Source organism: Mus musculus, chromosome 2, assembly GCF_000001635.26.
Source record: "Mus musculus strain C57BL/6J chromosome 2, GRCm38.p6 C57BL/6J".
NCBI lineage: Eukaryota > Metazoa > Chordata > Mammalia > Rodentia > Muridae > Mus > Mus musculus.
In genome coordinates this window covers 26,272,042-26,293,881 of record NC_000068.7, presented here as the reverse complement: position 1 = coordinate 26,293,881, position 21,840 = coordinate 26,272,042, and the positions used below count along the sequence as shown (strand labels likewise).

The window sequence follows — 21,840 nt, the reverse complement described above, 5'->3', positions numbered from 1 at the left end:
ACTGAGCTCTGACAGGCTGTGTTGTCCCTCTCTCCAAGGGATGAAGTGTTCCATCCACATGCAGCCAAGGACAGCCTTCTGGCCACAACACTGAGGTGGCCTGTTCTCTCCCAGCAGTTGAGTCCACCTCAAACAGTTCCCTATGTGGCCTGGTCTGGCAATATCAAGGATCCAAGCCCCTACATGAAGGGCTGCAGCCTGCCCATGTGGTCTCCATGCTTGGACACTAAGGACGTGGACAGCTCGGTGTCATCCGGCAGAATGTCTGGCTCCTCAGGGGGGCATGAATCATGCACACTTTCTCATGGGCCCTGGAAGGAAAGGCCACCCCTGATACTGGGACCCCAGCGCCAGCCCAGGAAGAGTGACCCTCGTCTGGAGCAGTTGAGGGACAAGATCCGAGCCCAGGCACAGTGGCAGGCTAGCTGTGCCTCCCTGGGCACCTCTGCCCCCTCTAGTGCCTCGTGCCTCTACAAAACCTCGACGATGCTATGGCGGAAGACCCCCAAGGTGACAAATGCGCTTCCAGTGCCTGCTTTCCCAGGTCAGTGGCCGATATGCCCAGCTGGTGTGGCCATAGTTAAGGGAAAAGTGGAGGGCAAGTCGTAAGGTTATGTGCATAAGGTCCCCAAAGGGCTTGAGGATCGGGAGAACAGTGTAGCTTGGGGTGGGGCTTCTGAGCTGAATTTAGGGTGAAGATGCTTTATCACTTTATCGTGGTGTCAAATGATACCGTGAGATGAGAGGGATGGAGCCTTGGAAGACAGAGACCCAGAGAGCCTGTGGAGTCGTAAAAGGGACAAACTTTTTGTTTGTCCCTGAAGCCTTAGTGGCCATTTAAGCATGCCTGGACACTGTCAGGTGTAGAGAGTACGGCCAGTGTGGGATTTAGAAGGCCTGCCTGCCATCCACAAGCAAGATAGGCTGTATTTTCTGGAGTGGGGAAGGTGGATGTCAGTTAAACAAATACCTGAAGAGTTGCCCATTAGAGACGCTGAAAGCTAGGTGGCTGCCTAGGCATTTTCTAAGGAGGAAAGGATCTGTAAGGCAGCGGCTTCTCTTTAAAAGCCGTGGTAAAACACATAACATAAAATTAGTCACCTCTACTGTTTAAAATGCGTCCTGTTTATCTATTTGTGCATATACGTGTCTGTATGTGGGGAGCATTGCCCATATATATGCCCATATCCCACAACAGCCTAATTGTGGGGATCAGAGGACAGCTTGCAGGAATCAGGTTCTCTCCTTCCACCATGTAGGTCCTAGGGATCAATCTCAAGACATGAGCCTTGGCAGCAAGCCCCTTTACCTGCTGAGCCATCTCGCCAGCCCCCATCTCTACCATTTTAAAAATGTTCTGTTCAGTTCAGGCAGCCAGTCCTTGTCATGAAGCCATTACTACCATCCTTCTCCAAAAGTACCATCCTTCACCTTAACCCTCCCCAGTCTCTGGCACCATCTTCTACTTCCTGTCCCTATGGGTTTGATGACTCCGGGCACCTCATAGAAATGGGATCCCATGGGATTTGTTCTGTGGCTCTCTTCAAAGGAGAACATCTTTTGGAAAGTGCAGATAAGTACGGAGGAGGAGTGATGACTCCATCACTAGCATCATCACTAACTGCCGGGAGCCTTTCCCAGCACATTGTCCTGGCCAGTTCTCTGAGCTTTGTCCCTGTGTTAGTTACACCATTACAAAATAGCCGAGAGAAATAACCTACAAGAGGAAGGATTTTCTTTGGCTCCTGTATCGGAGTGTTCTCACTTGGCTCCATTGACTCTGGGCCTGCAGTAAGGCCAGGCTTCATGGTGTCAGGGCACGGCAGAGCCAACCTACACACCACACAGTGAACAGGAAGCAGAGAGAGATGGTAAGGGTTACCTTCCTCTTATCGGGCTCCCCTCGCCCATTCAGCTAGAAACCTATCAGCAGCTTCACTCATTCCTAGAATTAGCATCTGGTCACCTCATGTTGGGTCACCATCTGGGATCAAGCCCTCAACACAGGAGCCGTTGAGACCTTTTAATGTCAAAACCATACCATTCTGCCCCGCACACCGAATGCTTGTCTTGGTGCAAAAATCCACTTAGCCCATCTCCAAGAAGCTCAAAGAACTTTGGAATTGCTAAAAGATCCAGTCAAGCTCTCCTCAGAGATGCAAGGCAAAATGATTCGTTTTTCCAAGATACAATGTTAAGGGCCAAACATGCTCATTTCAAAAGAGAACAGAGAAACATCAAGGAAGTATTAGTCCAAATGGAGACTGAAACCATCAGGGAAATCATTATATCCTATAGCTTAATACTTTTGTTGTTGTTGTTGTTGTTGTTTTTTTTTCCGAGACAGGGTTTCTCTCTGTAGCCCTGGCTGTCCTGGAACTCACTCTGTAGACCAGGCTGGCCTCAAACTCAGAAATCTGCCTGCATCTGCCTTCTGAGTGCTGGGACTAAAGGCGTGCGCCACCGTGCCCGGCAATACTTTTTAATGTATGCCTGTACATTTGAATGTGCACCACATGTGTGTCTGGTGCTCTTGGAAGCCAGAAGAGGGCTTTAGAGCCTCTGTAGCTGGAGTTAAAGGCAACGTGAGCTGCCTGGTGTGGGTGCTGGGAATCAAACCAGTATCTTCTGCAAGAACAGCAAATATGCAAATATGCAAACCACCGAGCCATGTGCCCAGCCCCTGTTATCGTGTAGGCGTATGACCAGCATTTGGGGTGCATGGGAACATGACATGAGCGTCCAAGGGCTTGCGAAAGCCCAGCCCTAATCCTCCCATGCTGTAGCCCATGTTGTCTACCCTGGGTTGGCTGTACTTTCTGACAGGCTTTCCTCAGCAAGTCTGCTGCTCTGGAGTCTCTAACTTCCCGGGGTCAGCTTGCAGCTATACTTCGCCTTCAGAGCTTCAGGCTCTGTCCTTCCAAGGGAAATCAATATGGGGGGATCTTGACCCCCAAGGCTCTCTTTTGAAATCTCAGCAAGAGCCTCCACAAGCTCATTATCTCTGTGTTCTATATGCCGTAAAAATCCGCATCATGTGGACAGTGCTGAGGTCTGCTTAGCAGTGAGTGGGCCCACTTGGACTTTGGCTGGCTGCAGTGTCCTTTGAGTGCCTGGACACCTGAGGACAATGAGGTAAATCTGTGGAAACAGCTTTGTAGGTGTCCTTCTGCAAGCAGGGTGACCCAGCAGCTCTATTCTGAAGTGAATCTTTGTCCAGATCACCCTCAGCTCCAACTTTACGTAGGCTCTTTTCTGGCCAAACTGAAGACTTTACAAATCCTGTTTCTTGCTTCTGATTTTCACTGACCAAAAAGCCAGCCATACCCACGCTGCACCCTGAACACTGGGTTGCCTTGGAATTTCTTCTGTGAAATTGAATAAGCTACCACCTTAAACTCAGTCTCGTACACAGTTTCCGAATGCAGACAAAATGCAGAGTTCTCTGCTACCATGCAGTACATGAGGCCTCGAGTCCAACTCCTTGCAGAGCCTAAATCCTCAAGCGTGCAGGTTCTACCGTCTGCATTGCTGTCAGTAATCTGGTCTTCTGGACTTATGCCAAAGTCACCTTATGGGATGGCTAATCTCACTTGTCAGTTTGATGAGATGCAGAGTCTGCAAGTGGATGTCAGAGGGCAACTTTGTAACATTGGTTCTCTCCTTTCATCTTTATGTGGGTTCCAGGGATTGAATTTAGGTCACCAAGAGGTTTTACCTGCTGAGCCATCTTGTTGGCCCTAGGATTATCTTAATTATATTAATCAGATGCCCACTGTGAGTGGCATCATTCCCTGGGCCTGGATCCTAGACTGTATACAAAGAAGAAAGTGTACCCGTGAGATGTCTTTGCTCATAGTTGGCCTGAGCAAGCTTCCAGAGCAAGATGTTTGTGCTGGGTTTGATAAGAATGATGTGCGACTTTTAAATCACAATGGTATGTGTTCAGATGGCCTTGAGGGATGTGTTTTCTGGCTTGAGGTATTGAGTGGAAGAATAGTTTGAAGGCTTCCAGGGGCTCTAAACTGAAACTCCCTTCTGGAAATCATTTCACTATGCGTTCGTCTCTTTTGATTCGTCTCCAGGATCAGGCGTTCTTCGTACAGCTGAGCATAGGGGCAAAGACAGGGCATCTCTCAGCTTGAGACGGGAGCTCTCAAAGGTTCCCCAGCATCATACTTCAGGTGAGTGGCTCTGGGTTGGACCCTGATTCTAATAAGGACCCTGGCTAGGAAGGGGTCATGAAGGGATTTCCTAGGAGTCTGGGTTCTTATGCTCTGCCTCCCAAGAGAAGGAATCAAAGTAGGAGTGTAAAGCAGGGCTGTCTCCTAGCAGAGACGTCGTCTGTAGAGAAGGCCAGGCTCAGGCCCTTCCCACATCCTTGTATGCTAGCCCTGTTCTGAACCCACACCTCTAGATCCCTGCCAGACCTGAGGCTTGTTCCACTTTGTAGATGGAGGGCAACACTCAAGTTACCCTTGACTGGCCCCCGAGGATGCTGAATGATGGGTGGAGAGGCGAAGACTTTTAGATCTTGACAGCTTTGGTTTTGCTCCCTCTTCTGGTCATCAATAAAGGGGCATGGAGAGACGGCAGGAGTCTTATCCATGTAGGACTTTGGGCTCACATGTTGCCGGTTAGACTGCATGTTAGAGACTCAGGAGGTTTTCGAGATGCAAGGGAGGGGAGGAGAAGCATAGGAGAACAGGTACTTTGGGATTTCCTCAGATCATGGAGACCCTGGACAATTTGGGAATACGAGGGTTTCTTATGGAAAGAGGAAGTGGTAAGAGGCAGGTCCCTAGCAAGGTGTGAAGGCTGTTCAGTGCTCTAGTTGACACCTATTGGACAGCAGACAACAGGGGCATGCCCTACCTTGTGATTGTGAGCCAGCGGCAGATGTAGGCAGGGTCCCAAGCTGGCTGATGGACAGGCTAGACAGAACCTTCTTGAGTTTAGTCCTATCTTCTCTTCTGCCTTCCATGAGATCCTGTCCTTTCAGCTTGTCTGATAACCCATCGTCCTTTCTCTACCACAAGTGTGGCCACTGGGCCACAGGTCAAGTTCAGAATGCAGAAGCCACAGCCCTCCCAGGCCCGTTGGTCCCCAGCTCTTGGCTGGCACACTTTCTTCTCTGTTTCTTCCTCTGGAAGCAGGATAGGATAAGCAAGAAAGCCTAGTACCCACTATCTGACTTCCTGTCTCTGTGGATCTGATGATGCTGGGACTGTCACATGACTGGAGTCCCACAGAATATGTCCTCCCATATTCTCCACCACTTCTCTTTTTCTTCTTCTTCTTCTTCTTCTTCTTCTTCTTCTTCCTCTTCCTCTTCCTCTTCCTCTTCCTCTTCCTCTTCCTCTTCCTCTTCCTCTCCTCCTCCTCCTCCTCCTCCTCCTCCTCCTCCTCCTCCTTCTTCTTCTTCTTCTTCTTCTTCTTCTTCTTCTTCTTCTTCTTCTTCTTCTTCTTCTTCTCTTCCTCTTTCTGTTTTAGAGAGGACCTTACTATACAGCTCTTCCTGTTTCAGCCTCCCAAACAGACAATTCGACCCCAGTTGGCCACTGAACTTGCTGTGGGATATTGAAGGGGCTCTCCCATCAGAGTGATGTCATCATGCTTGTCAGTCAAAGACTGGACCCTTTAGCTCCAGTCTCCATCTTCCTTCCCTAGTGGGAACTATGTCCGGGGCAATGATGTTATACTTGCATTCCCTTGGGGTTTGGCTCATTCAGTCATTTATTTGCTCAGAAAATGTAAACCCAGGCCCTAGTGTCAAGGTGAATATATTGCCCACTTGCAAAATGTTGTCTGATTAAGGTTTCCTCCCTTCCTCTCTCTCCATTTCTTCTTTCAGTTCCAAGGACAAACTTCAAAAAGGTCAAAAATGCTTCTTGCAAAAGAGAGATCTCAAAGTCTTCTATCCTTCGCAGAACTGCCAAAGGCAGAGGTGAGGCTTTGCTACTTCAGACCCCAGAGTCTGTGAGTCTAGCTGGTGAGGGTGACACATTGCTCTTGATTCTATGCTGGGGACATTGGCTACCAGAGGCCACCTACTTTGCTATATACAAGGAGCTTGGGATCCTGGGATCTGAAGGTTCCTTGCCATGGAATGGAAGTCTGTAACTCCCCAAGTGATGTGAGCTGTCCTTATGCCCCTGCAGACTGGAATGGCATAAAGCCATCTGGCCACACTGCTCATGTTCTCAGTCTATTGCTCATCAGAACAGCGACATGCTAGGAAGACTGAGTAAAGTGGTACCCCTACCTTTCTTCTTATCTGAGGTGTGTTGCTGCTTTGATGCCCTCCCAGGTAACCTGGAAAAGGGTATGCCTTCCTGATTTGGGATCAAGGACTACAGGTGGAAGCATGCTTGGTGATACCTGTATCTCTGTGGCACCATGAGCTGCCTGCAAGTGCTCCACCCTGGCCTATGTGGCTGTCTGTTTTATGGCAAGTTTTCAGGGGATCTAGTTAGAGACCCTATGGGTGGTAAGCTCTGGACCTGTGCTCCTTATTAGTGCACCAGACACATTCTGAGACTGTACCTGAGCCCTTGTTGAGGCTCCTGCTCCCGCCTGGCCTCAGCAATACCACTAAGACTTCCCAGGTAGGGAGATGGGTTGTGGTCAGTTTGGCAGGACTGAGCCTAAAGTCCACACAGGGTCTGGGAGAACTTTTAAGGTGCCTTTTGGAATGTCTCTGCCTCAGTTTCCCCACTTCATGAGGCCACTATTCTGGGCCCATCAGCATGGGTAGCATGTGCTCTGTGCACAACCTCACCTCCATTTCTTTTTTTTTTTTTTTTTTTTTTTTTTTTTAAAGATTCATTTATTTATTATATGTAAGTACACTGTAGCTGTCTTCAGACACTCCAGAAGAGGGCGTTCGTTACGGATGGTTGTGAGCCACCATGTGGTTGCTGGGATTTGAACTCTGGACCTTTGGAAGAGCAGTCGGTGCTCTTAACCACTGAGCCATCTCACCAGCCCCCTCACCTCCATTTCTGTTCAGTGTCCTGCCTCCCCTGCTCCCAAGCAGTCTCTGTCTTCTAGAGTAATGAGTCTTTGCCTAGCACATACTATGCTCAGCAGAGGGTGCACATGAGTCTTCCAGCTGGCCAGAGGTGGCACAGGTCAGGAAGGACAAACACCTCTAGAATCCAAGACTGAGAGACAGCAAAACTACAGGAAGATTCTGGAAGGTGCCCTGAACAGGCATACAATACAGCCATCTTCCACATCATCATCTCCCTCATTCGCAGCTTTCCGTTGTTTTGTTTTAATGGCTTGCTTGAAAAATGACCTGCCGTCTGCCTGACACAGGGTCAGAGGGCGCGCCACCAGCAGCATTCATCATTGTAGTCACCGTGTCACCCTGATGGTAGTGACCATTAGTTTCTGTCAGTGACGAAGCCACAGCTGGGCTAAGGAGAGATGAGTTTGGGTTCAGGGGTCAGAGCTACAGGACTTGGGAATTGGATGAATTAGAAATTTGCTGTAGTTAACAAAAAATTAAATCACAATAGTTATAAAATATTCATCCATCCGGGCCAAAGGAAAATGAAGCCCGATATTTAATTTCAGATTATATCACCTCACTTTGCATTTTTTATCATAGATTAGGTCGGCCTGGAGCTTTGACAGGGCACTTGGGGACTCCATCCATTTCCACAGATTAAAAATCCTCCCATAAAAAAATTAATTGCCATTAAACTGTTCAGCAGAAGAAAAAAATGTGCCCATCAGGACCCATTTATCGACCAGGACTCCTCTGGTGGGCTAATGGGGAGCCTGGGTGGCTGTGAGGGAGGCCAGTGGGGCCATTCTCCCTACATGGTGCCTCTGGCCCAGTGCCTGGCGCTGGCCCAGTGCCTGGTGCGCAGAGAGAGCGTGATCAGCTCAGTGCATCACCGAAGGGCAGGGCTCAAGTGCTTACGAAGCTCCTTCCCATCCCTACTGAGCCTGGATGTGCTCTGCACAGCCAAACCCCACCCCAGACTCCAGAGTTCAGCTTGGGTTTCCACCTGCAGAGCTGTGAAAGCAGCAGTCTCTGGCACGTTACCCTCTCTTATAGATGGAATAGTCTAAGCACTGGTCCTACAGCTGTATCTCATGAACAGCAGCTGGGCTTAGCCTTGGGTCTGGAACTGAGACTTCAGGGTTGACCTTTCTTGGCCCAGGGTCCTGTTCTTCTGGGGAATGTCTTAAAGTGTCTCCATTCAGCGATGCAACCATCTCCTAAAACAAAAGCAAAAATTTGCATACTAATGGTGCAAATTTATTTACATATTTTGCATAAAGGATTAAATCTTCCCTGAATATTTGATACTGTCGGGTGCACAAGCATCCTCAAGTGTTTTCAGAGTTAATTGATGTGTCAGGAGTGTGTTTAGGGCTATTTCAGAAATTGTTGGGAATTCTGTCCTAATCCCTAGCCAGTGTCCACTTAACAGTTTTGTTTTTTTTTGTTTTTAGTTTATTTTACATGTGAGTGTTTTACCTGCATGTATGCATATGCACCATAAATATGCCTGGTGCCTCTGAAGCTGGAAAAGGGCAGGTAACTCCTTGATGGGAGTTACAGGTCACATGCGAGTCACCAGGCATGGTGCTGAAAACGGAACCTGGGTCCTCTGGGAGAGCAGCCAGTGCTCTTCACACTGAGCATCTCTCCAGCCCCTTAAGAATTCTTTAAAGTGAAATTTAAGTCAGTAACTCAAAGAGCAGTTTTAGAAACCAAACACTCAAGCACAGTAGAGTCAAGAGGACTGATTTGAGACTTACATACTCAGACATGATCACAGGAAAACAGATTTTTAAAAATATATATAACAAAACCAGCATGTCTCTATAAAAGCAGGAAACTTTTATGGATAGTGAAATCATGGCAGTTCACGACGTGCACTGACCTGGAGTCTAGCTGAGATGTTTGAGGTGTGTGTGTTGGAGTTGTGTGGTATGATGGTGAGTGTTGTGTGTTCAGAACTAAGGCAGATGTGAATCCTTGTGATGTAACATGGGTGAGCACTGATAGACATCTTCACAAAGCATTTGAGTTTATATGGATTCTGGCTTGCTATGTGTTTAGAAACTTTTTTTACTTTTGCCTTTTTTTTTTCTGCCCCACATTCTGTTACACAGCCCCATATGGGATCAAAACCTACAGTTTTAAGAAGTTGAGGGTCAAGCTGGGCAGTGGTGGTCCACACCTTTGATCCTAGCACTTGGGAGGCAGAGGAAGGCAGATCTCTGTGAGTTTGAGGCCAGACTGGTCTACAGAGTGAATTCCAGGACAGCTAGGACTATACAGAAATCCTGTCTTAAAAAACAAACAAACAAACAAACAAAACCCAGAAAACAAATCAACCAACCAACCAAACAAACAAAATAGAGGAAGCAGCTGAGGCCTAGAGAAAGCATAGCCTGTCCCCATAGAGGGACTGGCTGGATGATGCCCGTCTTCTTCCCAGGAAAGGGAGTTTAAGGCCTGGAACACTGGGTGACTTGGAGCAGCTCGCCCCAGCAGAGTTTCTCCAGATTATGCAACATAGGCCTTTGTTTTCCTTTGACCTGGATAGGTGAATATTTTTCAACTATCATGACTTAACTATTTTTCAAAATGTTTTAAAATTAAAAAAATATTTATTTTTAAGTTTTATGTGTATGGGTAGTCTGCCTACATATATGTCCATGAGCCTCTTGCATGCCTGGTACCTGAGTAGACCAGAAGAGACTGTCAAATTCTTGGGGACTGCAATTACAGGCATTGTAAGCTGCCATGGGTACTGGGATCAAAGCTGGGACTGTGGAAGAGCAGCCAGTGCCTCTTAACCATTGAGCCATCTCTCCAGTCCCCAATGGCTAAAATTTCTAAACCATGGCAGATTGCTATTTAACTAACAACTGTCAGGTTAGAGGAGGGAGGAGGGAGGAGGGAGGAGAAGGGCTTGACTCAGGTAGGCTGCCCAAAGGGGTCTGTGCTCTGGATAGTCTTACCTGTGATGTGTTGCCCATAGGGCACAGGGCAAGTCCTGGCTTGGTCTACATGGATGATCCCTGGTGTCACCTGAAGCAGGGGTGTGGGTAGAGTGACTTGAACCATACGGTGTAATCTCAGTTTTGCAGAGCGGACTGGAAACAGTGGTATGTCTGTGCCTGTGACCATGTTTGTGTGAGAGCCTATGCATGAACGTGCGTTTGCTCCCGTGTGAGTGTACCAAGCATTTGTATATGGTTGCCTGTGTGTATTTGAGTGTGGGCTCTTATATGAGGGGGCACATCTGTGAGCATGCGAATATGCAAGCCTGTGTGCTAATGTAAATGAGCTTATGTGAATGTACGTGAGCCTGTGTGGGAGCTTTGAGTATGTGGATACATATGAGCCCATGTGAATGTGTGCTTGTGTTTAAATACATGGATGTGTGAATCTGTGTGAGCATTGTGGTAGCCTGTGTAAGAATGCTGTGAACTTACTGTGCACTGTGGATAGGGCAGAGTGTTTGTCCTACATGGTGGCCTTCTAGAAGGAATTGCATAAAGTATACATGACTATATTCAGAAGCAAAGGCATGATGGATGGGATGCCCTGGAATGTCCACATTTTCTCTGCAGGATGAACATTCTGTGCTCTGCCACATCTGGTTTGCAGTAAGTTCACAGCTTATTTGTTTCTTTGGTTTGGTTTGTGTTTCGAGACAGGGTTTCTGCGTAACAGAGTCCTGGCTGTCCTGGACTCGCTTTGTAGATCAAGCTGGCCCCAAAGTCTCAGAGATCCATTTGCCTCTGCCTCCAGAGTGCTGGGATTAAAGGTGTGTGCCATCACACCTGGTCAGTTCACAGTTCTTTTACACAGGCTTCTATAGAGGATGGAACCTGTGTGAGCCTGTGAGTGTATGTGAGTCTGTGTGGAACTGAGCATCGTGACTTGTGAGTGTGTAAGAACGAGCCTTGTGAACATGTGGGAATGAGTATGTGAGAGTGGGTGGAAGGCCTGCCTCCTGTCTTTGTGGGGCTTTGTAACTGGGGTTGTCAAGGTGGCCAGTCAGTGTTAGCATTAGATGCAATTTGAGATTATGAAGTAAAACCTGAAACAATCATCGGGACATGTGACATGTTAAGTCACATGTCCCCATGTGATAGTGTTAAGGGAAGCTTGGTTGTGTTGGTCATTTATTTTTGTACCATTAGGCCAGCTAAACTTGTCTCTGATCCTGATTCCACTGATGTGACTCTAACAAGTTTCAGGGAACCTTAATCTCTTTGCTAAGGTCATGACATTGCTGGCTGTTGTGGCTCTGGTGTGAGCCCATGGCTGAGTGACCAGCTGCAGGTGTCATCTGGGGCTGTGGCCTTGTCATTGTTCCTGGTCAAGTGTAGGTTGTGTGCCTGGGCTAGTGTTGAACAGCCCATAGGTAGACCTGTTAGGGGCAAGGTTTTATATAACCTCCATTGAGCAGGCTCCTAGGACTTCACTATTACAGAGATGCACCATGCTGGCTAGTGACTAAACGATTGGCTTTGTTCCCACAGGGGTTTGGATATGAGGGGTTTCTCTGTGGACCCTTGCGGGGCATGCTAAGCTGTCTCTGGAATTGGTATGGCCCCTTGCCAGTGGTCTGAGAGCCATGGGTCCTACTGTGTGTTTTCTATTTAAGATTCTGAGTTGGCTGGTGTGTACGCCTGGCGAAAAGGACAAGCCCTCGTGAGGCGGTTGCTTGGGCCCCCTGCTGCCCTCTCCCGGCTCCAGAGCAAGGTCCCTGACATGGAATTAGGTACCTCAGGCCTCAGCCTTGGCCTGGTCTGTTTTGCTGTGGCATTAGTGGGTGGGCACAGAGAACATTTCTTTGCTACCTGGGAGGGTGGAAGCTGGGTAGCCTCTCTTAAGCTTTCCCTCAGAGATGGAAATTTGGGTATAATTATCTTTACAAACCGGAAGAGAGAGGCTCTTCTCAGCTTTGGGAACAGATGTACTACTTGATCTTTTGTGAAGAGAGCAGATGGGAGAGACCACTCATGAGGTGGACACCCATCACCCCTCCATGTGCACCCTGTTAACACACATAAAACAGGTGGCTCACTTAAAAGCAGCCCCTATTCTCCTTTGTGTGCTGATCATGAGGGCTGAGGCTGAGAGGAAATTTGTGGGGATGAGGCCAGGGCCTCCCTAGTCACCCCATGTTGTCTCCTGAATGGAGGAACAGGTCTGTTCTTTCCTCCAGCCCTCAGACCCTAACACTACTTTGTCGCCTGTCTTTGCAGGCTCTGACAGGAAAGCAGCAGCTGTCAAGGCCTCACCTGCCCACACCTGGTTGTGTAAACCCATGTCTGCCCACAGTGACCAGCAGGTTTCCAAGCATACACCCAGCCTGGCTTTCCAGGATCAGTCAGCAACTATCCATGGTGCTATGGAGACCCTACAAGACCTGCGCCAACAAATCCAGGCTGGCCTGGAGCTTACCAGGAGCCCCAGAGTGGACAGGAAGCTCTCACTATCGAAACCAAAGCCACAGAACCTGGTAGGGAAGAGGGATCGGGGACTCCAAAGCACCCAGGACATGCAGGGCTCCTCAAAGACTGCTTGGACTGTGACAGAAGGAAAGAACTCTTCCTTGCACAGAGCTGGGAACTTGCACAGCCAGCAACACAGGAAGAAAGCCTTGGCTGAGCACGAGTCTTGTCCACGGAGGACCTGGACAGGACAGGGGCAAGACTCCTCTTTCCCCAGGCCTGGGAGCACCCCAGAAAAACCACGTTTCTTCTCACAGCGGCCCTGGAGTGCCCTGGCTAGGCAGACCTACCCACAGAGGACCTGGGATGCTCAGGGCCAGGACATCTCTGTCCAGAAGTCTGGGAGCTCCCTTAAAAAGCCAAGCCCCTTCTCACAGCGGCCCTGGAGTGCCCTGGCCGGCAGAGCTTACTCAGCTTGTGAAGATCGGGAGGTATTTGAGCCCAGTCCGTGGAACTCTCTGAGTCGGCCGCATTCTGCTCTCCAGGATCCCTGGAGTAATTCTTTTGTGCAGAGGTCCAGTCCCTCCAGCAAGGGCAAAAGTGCTGTCCCTCCTCCCTCAAAAGTCAAGCCAGCTTGGCCAGAGCCTTCCCAAGACTTGCTGCAAAGCAAACCAGCAAAGGAACAGGACACACCCTGTCCAAGGCCACGGGGGTCTCTGGGCCAGCAACATAGCTCTGAGTCCTTACGTGACTTCATGCGTCAGAAAGCTCAGGCCCGACGGCAGCAGGCCCTGGAGCAGAAGGCCTTGGCTGCACACACTCTGGAACTGCGGAACCAGAGGCTGCAGGAGGTATACCGGAAGCAACGAGAGGCCGTCCTTGGCAAGGACATCCCTGTGGTCTCCCAGAGGCGCCCTGGCATCGTCACTTTTGTTCCCATGCAGTCTGGGGTATGTGCTGGGTGGTTGACAAAAAGAGGATCAGCCAACCTTTGAGCCTGAGGCTCTGTGCTACCCCTGGCTGCCTACTGCCCACCCACAGGTGGGGGCTGGGTGCCACTGGGCCCAAGGGTAGACATGGCATTGGCTCTGGGCAGCTTGCAGGCATTTACCTGAGACAGAGACCATGTTAGGGCAAAATGATAGGCATGGGGTACCTTTGTCCCTGGCTGGGGTGGTGACAATGTTGGAAGATACTTCTAGCTGAACTTGGTTCCTCTTTGGGCCTTTGCGGGAGTCCCTGCACAATGTCTGCACAGGTAGACAGGCTACAGGGACCCATTTGCCTCTTCACCCCTAATTCTTTGAAATGCTCTGAGAGTCTAGCTTGAAGCCCTTGGTAGGGGCTGGAGTCCAGCTCTGAACTGAAATGTGGCTGCAGGTCTTATGTGTACTCTCTGCTTTAGGGCATGGAAGCCCCTGGGAGCCTGGGCTCACCACGTGAGCAGACATGGAGCAAAGTGACATCTGGCATGGTGCTTGGGGACCAAGAGGCTCCAGACAGGTGGGTGGGGATGCTCCTTCTGGGCCAAAATACAGGAGCTCAGAGTGGGGGAGGGGCAGGGGAACTCAGGGTTCTCTGACATTGCTCATGACAGTGTGACTCCTTGGGGTTATTCTTTCCTACTGGTCATGACACTTCAGTGTTGACAGAGAAGAGACACTGTTGTGTTTTGCTGAGGTGAGAACGTCACTTCGGATAGGCCAGGGTTGATCTCAGATATTGGTTTTGACAACATATTCACTTTGGTTATTTGAGTCAGGGTTTCTCATTGAGATCTTTGGTTTGTTGATGTGGGTGGAGATGTGATACAGTCCTGTGCTCTTGGCCTGTGTTTGGAGTTTACAGTCATGTGGGAGACTGCTCTTTTTCTTGGGGACCCTCTGAGGGTCTCTGAGGAGGGCATACTGGTCTTTGGAGAGCCCCTTGCAGGCATGAATATGTCCCCAGGTTTCTAGGTATTTTTCAGGAGCTGAGGCTGTGCAGAGAGCAGGTGGGTCCCAGCCACAGAGCCTGCTTGCCACCCTCTCACGCAGGCCTTTTTCCTGGGAACTGAAGTGTTCACAACATCAGCTTTCAGGGTTTTGGTTTCAACATTCAGAATTTTAATACTTCAGGATCAGAATTTTAGAATTTGAGGAATTTACTCTTTGGGGATTTCAACATTTGGCATTATGATTGGCCCTGAGTACCAGGGAAAGGACTTGACCTAGGTGAGAGGACTCGACCTAGGTGTCTAGCTCCTAATCTGTTACCGCCTGCCCCAGGTGCCCCACATGCTTCCATAACAGCAGACCCAGCAAGGGGAACATAAAGCCCCACTCCAAGGGGATGTGTGGTGGTTTGCACGCACTGTTTCCTTTATGGAGTTCTTTGAAGAACTTGCATGCTGTTTGCCACGGTGGCTTCACCACCTTCTGCCCCCACCAGCAACGTGTGGGAGCTGATTCTTTCCTCCTTCCTTCCCTCTCATCCCCTTCCCTTACCACCAGGACAGGACAGTTCCTCTCCTCCCTCACCTCTTGGTCTTGCCAGCCACTCCCTGTTCTGGCTTCATTCTGGTCCCCTGCTAAGGTACTCATGGCCAGGACAGAAAGGGGGAGGCACAAAACTGGCATTGGCAGCTCCTCTCAAAAGGTTGCTTCCAGAAACGGTCTGCCTTAGGCTCACTAGGGACATTTTGGAATATGTTTTTGGTATTGGCATTGGGAGCAACTTGAGCTGACCTCCTTGATGTCTGTTCCTACCCCTCTATATATACCATTAGCCCTAGATGAGATGGCTCCTCCTCCTCCTTCTCCTCCTCCTCCTCCTCCTCCTCCTCCTCCTCCTCTCTCCTCTCTCCTTCCTCCTTCCTTCTCCCTCTTCCCTCCTCCCTCTTCCCTCCCTACTCCTCCTTCCTTCTGACTCCTTCCCCCAACTCCCTTCTTTCTTCTCTGTAGTTGGTCCCTGACGGTAGCCTGAGATTTCATGTCATGTCTGAAGGGAAGTTCTAAAGCAGCTTCTAGCTCCAAACAGAGGAGGACTCAGGTCCAACCAGTTACCACACCCATGGGTAGTCCTGCCTCTTCTAGCTCTCTACGTGATAGAGAGGGTGTCCCCATCACTGTGGAAAACTGTAGACCTCTCCCCCTTCACCGAATCCTGGCCCTTTTTTATTTCCACTTTTTAAAACTATGCTAAAATGCACATAATATTTACAACGATAACCATTTTTTAAATCCTCAATCCATCTGGATTTTGTTTTAACTTTTTGCTGAACTGATACATAAAAACATAAAATTGTACATATGGATAGATGGAGTGCATGTGGTGTTTTGATACATGCACACATTGCATGATATTTAAATTAGTTTAAATGCATCCGTCTCCAAATATTTATCATTTCTGTATGATAAAACATATTCAACACCCTTTCTTCTAAATTTTTGGTGTTTTACAGTATGTTTTATTAAGGGTGGTGAGAATAACTTCAGCTAGAGCTCAGTTGATCAGCTTCTCCCCATTGGTATCTTACACGCTCTCTTCTTGTCTTCTGTGTTGGGTTTGAACCCAGTCAGAGCTTCATGCACGTTAGGTAAGCCCTCTACTATCCAGCTACATCCCTGGCTTTTTGACATGTATTTATTTTGACAAGATCTTGCTATGCTCTGCCTGGTTTCAAACTCCCAAAGAACTATCTGCCTGTGTCTCCTGAGGGCTAATATTAAAGGTGTTTGCCCACTTCCTAGCCTTAAAACCAAAAGCAAAACAAACAAAAACCAGCCTTTTATTTTGAGACAGGGTCTCACTAAGTCGCTCAGACAGACATTAACCTCGTGATCTTCCTGACACGGCCTCCTGAGAAGCTGGTCTTATCAGGCCTATGCCACCACCTAGCTTCATTTTTGTTGGCTCGAATGGGTTTTTATTGTTATTTGTTTGGAGATTTCATTGTGTAGCTCTGGCTGGCCTAGAACTCAGATACACCTGCCTCTGCTTCACAAATGCTCGGTGGGACTCAGGGCATCCAACACCACAGCAGGAACTTGCTCTGTTTTTAATGTGAGGGTCTCACTGTGCTAAACTAACAGTGCTCTGACTTCAGCTTCCTGGGTGTTGAGATTGCAGACCCCAATGCCTGGCCTAATGCTTTTATGTGCATAGCCATGGCCCCAGCTCCAAGTACTGTGCAGTCATCCCCACCATCCTCCCTCAGAATCTTCCACTCTTCCCAAATGGATCTTCTGTCGTCCCTCCCACCCCCACCCCCCCAACACCAACCTGGAATCCCCTGTCAGTCCCTGCATTGTCTGTCTGTCTGGATCAGATGGCTCAGGTGAACTCAGAGATGTGGAATGCTGTCACATGTGTCCTTGTCACTGGATGTCTCTGAGGTTCACCCCTGGTGTAGCAGGTACCATTCTCTCTGTGCTTACATATGAGAAACATCCCACTGTGCGCATGGCCTCGTGATGCTGCTCCATCCTCTGTTCGTGGACACTCTGTTGTTGGACACTCTGTTTGTTGTATCCTCTGTTCGTGGACACTCTGTTGTTGGACACTCTGTTTGTTGTATCCTCTGTTCGTGGACACTCTGTCTGTTGTTTTGCCTTGTCTGTCGCTGTGGGGATGCTGGACACATCTTATCCGTTTACCCGTGCTGGAACATGTGGTCATTTGGTGTTTGATATTTGAGGACTTGCCGGACTGCTGTTTTGGAACTGCAGCTTCTGCTGTTTCTGCTAGCCTTTCTCCGTGCCGCACCCACACTTGATCCTCTTTTCTGAGCCATGTGTGGCCTGCTATGTGGTGTCCTAGCCCTGACTTCTGGTCTGTGGTCAACCCTGTCTCTGTCCCTTCACAGATGTGTTCATTGCCTCTCCTTGCTTCACACATGTATTTTGTACACACTGCTCAACACCATGCTGCTGGGGCAGGGTGCTCAACCACTCTCCTCTCCCTGCAGCTTCTGTTTGTGTTTGAACAAACCGTGGAACCGCATTGAGACCCAGGACACTGGACGGCCCCTGGAAGGCGTGAGTGGCGCCTCTCTGCTACCATCTACTGCTTCCTCCCTGACCCCATGGAATGCCAGGTTCTGCCCAGGGTGGGGGTGGGGCTGTGCATCTACCTGGACCCCCAGGACACTGAGTATCTGAGCCCATGGGGCCTCCTGCACTTCCAGTACAAGCAAGCCCGGCTGCAGGCACTGGAGACCATGGCTGAGGCCCTCAGGCAACGTGTTGACATCCTAACCACCAAGCTGGACAAGCCGACGTCTCCTGACACATCTGGTGACCTGGCATCCGACGTGCTGCCCTTGTGCCCCAGCACAGCACCTGCCACCCCTACACTCGTTCCGCCCTCTTACCTCAGAACCTTAATGTCTAAAGGGGGCAGAGAAAGTCCCCGGGACTTGGTGGATTCACAGGCTGAGCCCCTTCTCCTCAGCACCTGCTTCCAGGATGGTGAAATGCTACCATGGAGCCCCAGTTGGGAGCTGCCGAACCCAAACCTGGGGACCCACATTGAAAGCCAGCCCCAAGGTAGGGCTGGACAATGGGTGTCATGCCTGTTGGATGATCCTTGGGCTAGGAGCAACAGGGCCCCATTCAGTTTCTTGTCTGGAGAGCAGGGTGGTTGTTGCCCAGACTATGAGGGTGGTGACAATAGCTGATGCTCCAGGAGTGACACACAGCACAGGCCATAGCTGTCTTGTCCTGTGTTGGGGGAGGAGGAGGCTCTTCCTGAAGCCTGCTGCCTACCTGCCCTACTTCCCCAAAGGGCAAGAAGGCCATCAAGGCTTCCATGCTCTGCAGGTCCTGTTTCTAGCACCCCTGCCTCAGTGTCTCAGGTCATCCCTCACACTCAGTCTTGCCCTGCTGGCTCATCAAGTCATGGGGCCCTTTCCAAAGAAGCCATACAGGGGCTGGAGAAGAAGCTGCAGAGAGAGATGGCTACCCTCCAGGCCCTCGGTGCGTGCATGAAGAGGTGAGTCCAGTTTGCCTTTAGGTCTGCCTCTCACGTCCTCTGTGGAGGGTCTTAGTGTTAGCCTAGAGGACACAGACAGGAGTCTGGGTGCATCAGGTCGGATGAAGAGGGACACAGCCCCTAGACGTGCCATAGGCTCTTCGGCCTCTGGCAGTGGCCCATTTCACACATCTAGTTTGCCTCTGACCTGATCCCCTCATCAGGCAGGAAGACACTCTTTTGTGGTGGCCCATAGGCCTTAGGAAATCGGTTTGCCTTAGCTTTTCCTCATTGGTTGGTAGCAGGCTGAGTTATCTAAGGACTTTGACACGGGGTTCACCGTCCCATGTCGAGTTCACAGGACTTATGGCCTTGGTCCCTAATCCTGACTTTAGTCTTTTCCGGTGCAGTCCATACATGCTTGTAATGTCCCTTCTGTAGTTTTTATGACCCTCATTGTGCCCTCACACAACATCTCACCGTGTTTCCTACCTACTCTTAGACAGGCCCGTGCTGCCCCCACCACATCCAACTTTTAGCGGCCCCCCCACTGAATCCCCAGGTGGGCAGGGTCTAGGAGTCTTTTGTGCTGTAGGAACTTTGCAGATGACCTCAGCAGTTGCCCACCAGAAAGCTAAAGGTTTTCTCTATCTGCAGCTGTGGTTCCTGTCCTCTCCAGGACTGAACATTTCCTGTCTCCTAAAACATCCCCCCCACCCCACCCCACCCCCACCCCGCCTGCTGCTGTCTGACTCAGGCCCTGTCCAAGGCATCCTCCAACATTAGAAATTCTGTGGTCCCCAACTGCTCCCCTCCCCCCAGCCTCCTCCTGTGATCCTTTGTGCTTCTGACCAGAGGGACCGCTCTGTGTCTCTCTCCCTTTGTTGTCCTTAAACTGAAGCATCCTAGGTGGGTAACTCCAACAGAATGGTGGCCAGAACTGAGAGGGCACATTCTGGAGAGGACTGGGAGGCCATTGCCACAGAGGCCCAACTGGCCCTGTGTCTGTGCTTGACAGAGTTCACCAGGATAACCCCTGACCTCAGTGTGGGCCCCATGTACAGGGACTGTGCCTCACTGCTAGCCACAGCCCCGAACTGTCTTTTGTTTGTTTGTTTGTTTGTTTGTTTGTTTCGAGACAGGGTTTCTCTATGTAGTCCTGGCTGTCCTGGAACTTCCTCTGTAGACCAGGCTGGCCTTGAACTCAGAGGTCCACCTGCCTCTGCCTCCCAAGTGCTGGGGTTAAAGGCATGTGCCACCACTGCCCGGCTTTTGAGCTGTCTTCTACTTGGCATCTGGTTAGTTGCCTTAGAAGAGGAGAGGCTATGTAAGCCAGAGATACCACATTCTCAGAGCAGGAAGAACAGGCTGTGACTAAGATGGCAGAATCCAAAGGGAGGCTGCTTCTCCACAGCTGGCCCAGCCATGGAGGGGGGAATCTATGTCACATCTCAGTCCTGTCTGGTTACCTCGAGCAAGCTCGTGTTTCCTCCCCTCTCCAGTGCATCCACTTAAAGCAGAAAGCGATGCGACATCTACAACCCCTACCCCTGTTTCTCCTGGAGCTGGGGCACTTCTTTCCAGGTGCATCCCCTGCACTAAGGGAACCCACCCCTAATGAACTTCCTGACTGTAGAAGGTGACTTGGACTTGGTGTTTCCTGGATGGTGAGGCCCGTGTCGTCACTGATTCATGATGGCCAGTAGGGTGCAGCATTGTGTCGGGATTTCCCTCTGCTAGTTCTGTTATCCCACTCCAACATGGACTGTTCCAGATTTTTGGGAGGGTTAATTTCGATATTCCAGGCTCTTAGATGGACAGGCTAAGTGACCCCAAGGTCCCAGACCCAGGTCAGAGGACCATGGCCCCAAAATTCCTGACACAGGGGTCGTGACCTGGCTCCCCCTCCAGGGGTGTCTAACTTGTTGGAATTTCTCGGCCATTTTATTATCTATATAGTTCATGCTAACATGAACAGAGATTTCTAAGTGTCAGAATATATTGGTTTTGTGTTGGATGTATTCTTAGCCATCCTGGGGCATATATCTTGGGCTGCAGGTTGGGACACACCTGTGCCATCTTTCTGCTGTGTTCCTGCCCCAGATGAGCATACCTGGTGGGCCACAGAGCTCTACAGGACTCTACAGAGTACTATCCCAAGAGTCCAGGAGAGGCCAGAAGAGGCAGAAATGATAAACAGAGCCTGTTTCCCAGAAAGGCGGGGGCTCAGGGAGAGCAGGGAGGAGGTTTGCTAGTCTCACCGAGTGACCAGTCACAGCTTGGCGGGCCTGCCAGTTTACTTCTGAGGAGCTAAGCCAACTCTTATTTTTCCAGGTTTTCCTTCTGTTCTCCTGAGGTGCACCATCTAGGGTCTGGACTCATGCTGAGCCTGGGTGGAATCTTCTCCTCACATACAGGCACTTGGTGACGGACGAGGGCCCAGCCTGTCACCATTCTAGCCAGCTGTCCATGGGGCTTGACCCCACCTCTGTTCACATTTAACTGCACCCCATTTCTCCTGCTTTCTGGAATCTGCTTCTATGTCTGTATCCCTATCGTGCCTTGCAGCCTTCATGTATGCCCATATGCTCAGAAAGAGCTTTATTCCAGGCAGGGGTCGGGTATGGACATACCACATCCTCGCCCTGCACAGTACCTGACTTGAAGGCTGGAGATAGAGACCTGTGGGCCCTGAGGGCTGCTGGACAAGGCACCAGTGACATATTTGGTTACTCAGGTTGAGTCCAGGTCACTATGTACCAGGGACAGATGGTGCCTCTGGGAGAAAGTAGAGTGACCAGAGGCTGTGTTCACCGCCTACACCAGCCCATGTCTATATTCATTGTCTGTGCTTCAAAGCCTTCTAATCCCTGCAGCTGCTGTGTGCCCACCTGCACCAGGCAGCTTGCCGCCCACTGTGGCTGTTTTGACCTGGGTAAAGAAAGGCCTTTCCTGTCTGAGGGAGGACGCTGCCTGAGACCATGCAGAATAGAGAATTAGAATCCTTAATGATGGCTCTGCTTCTTTCCTGATGCCCCAGCTCTACCTCACTGGCACAGCTGTGGGGCAGTGGCACAGTCCTTAGCCATGGAGTGGTATTGTGAGTTATCACCCTCATTCCACAAAGCCTTGTGGATGGTATTCTTAGCAGCTTACAGGGATGATCAGAATAGCTATGTTGCCACATCGAGCTGTGATCCCACCTGCAGAGCTGCTTGTGATGGAGCTAACACTGCACACTGGCAGGGCTGCAACACACACACATACATGCATGCACACGCACAGGCACACACTGCGACCGCACTTGGCTGATGGAGGCTGTGGCCTACTGGCCATCCTACAAATCATCCACACACAAGCACCACATGCTTATTGCTGCTCTGTGGGTCAGAGGCCCATCCTCTGCCCAGGCTTAAGCCCTCAGGTCTGCTCTAGACACAC

The 21,840-nt window shown here is 50.1% G+C and overlaps 1 protein-coding gene across 14 annotated transcripts in view; it reads left to right on the top strand.

Annotated features, from left to right (window-relative positions):
- Ccdc187 (coiled-coil domain containing 187) overlaps window positions 1-21,840 on the top strand; it is a 56,756-nt gene that overhangs the window by 6,323 nt on the left and 28,593 nt on the right. For 10 of the 14 annotated variants that reach the window (XR_866017.2, XR_866018.2, XR_866019.3 and 7 more), the window contains 9 exons: window positions 39-544; window positions 4,086-4,184; window positions 5,855-5,947; window positions 11,655-11,771; window positions 12,259-13,397; window positions 13,853-13,950; window positions 17,396-17,465; window positions 17,615-17,975; window positions 18,249-18,420. Coding sequence is in view for 10 of the 14 variants with exons in the window: in XM_011239119.2 (XP_011237421.1) it covers window positions 39-544; window positions 4,086-4,184; window positions 5,855-5,947; window positions 11,655-11,771; window positions 12,259-13,397; window positions 13,853-13,950; window positions 17,396-17,465; window positions 17,615-17,975; window positions 18,249-18,420 (2,655 nt within the window). In the remaining 4 variants the exon portion in view is untranslated. Of the gene's footprint in view, window positions 1-38; window positions 545-4,085; window positions 4,185-5,854; window positions 5,948-11,654; window positions 11,772-12,258; window positions 13,398-13,852; window positions 13,951-17,395; window positions 17,466-17,614; window positions 17,976-18,248; window positions 18,421-19,227; window positions 21,500-21,840 lie in introns of those variants that run through there. The other 4 variants (XM_030251795.1, XM_011239120.3, NM_177841.3 and 1 more) reach the window with 2 other exon arrangements.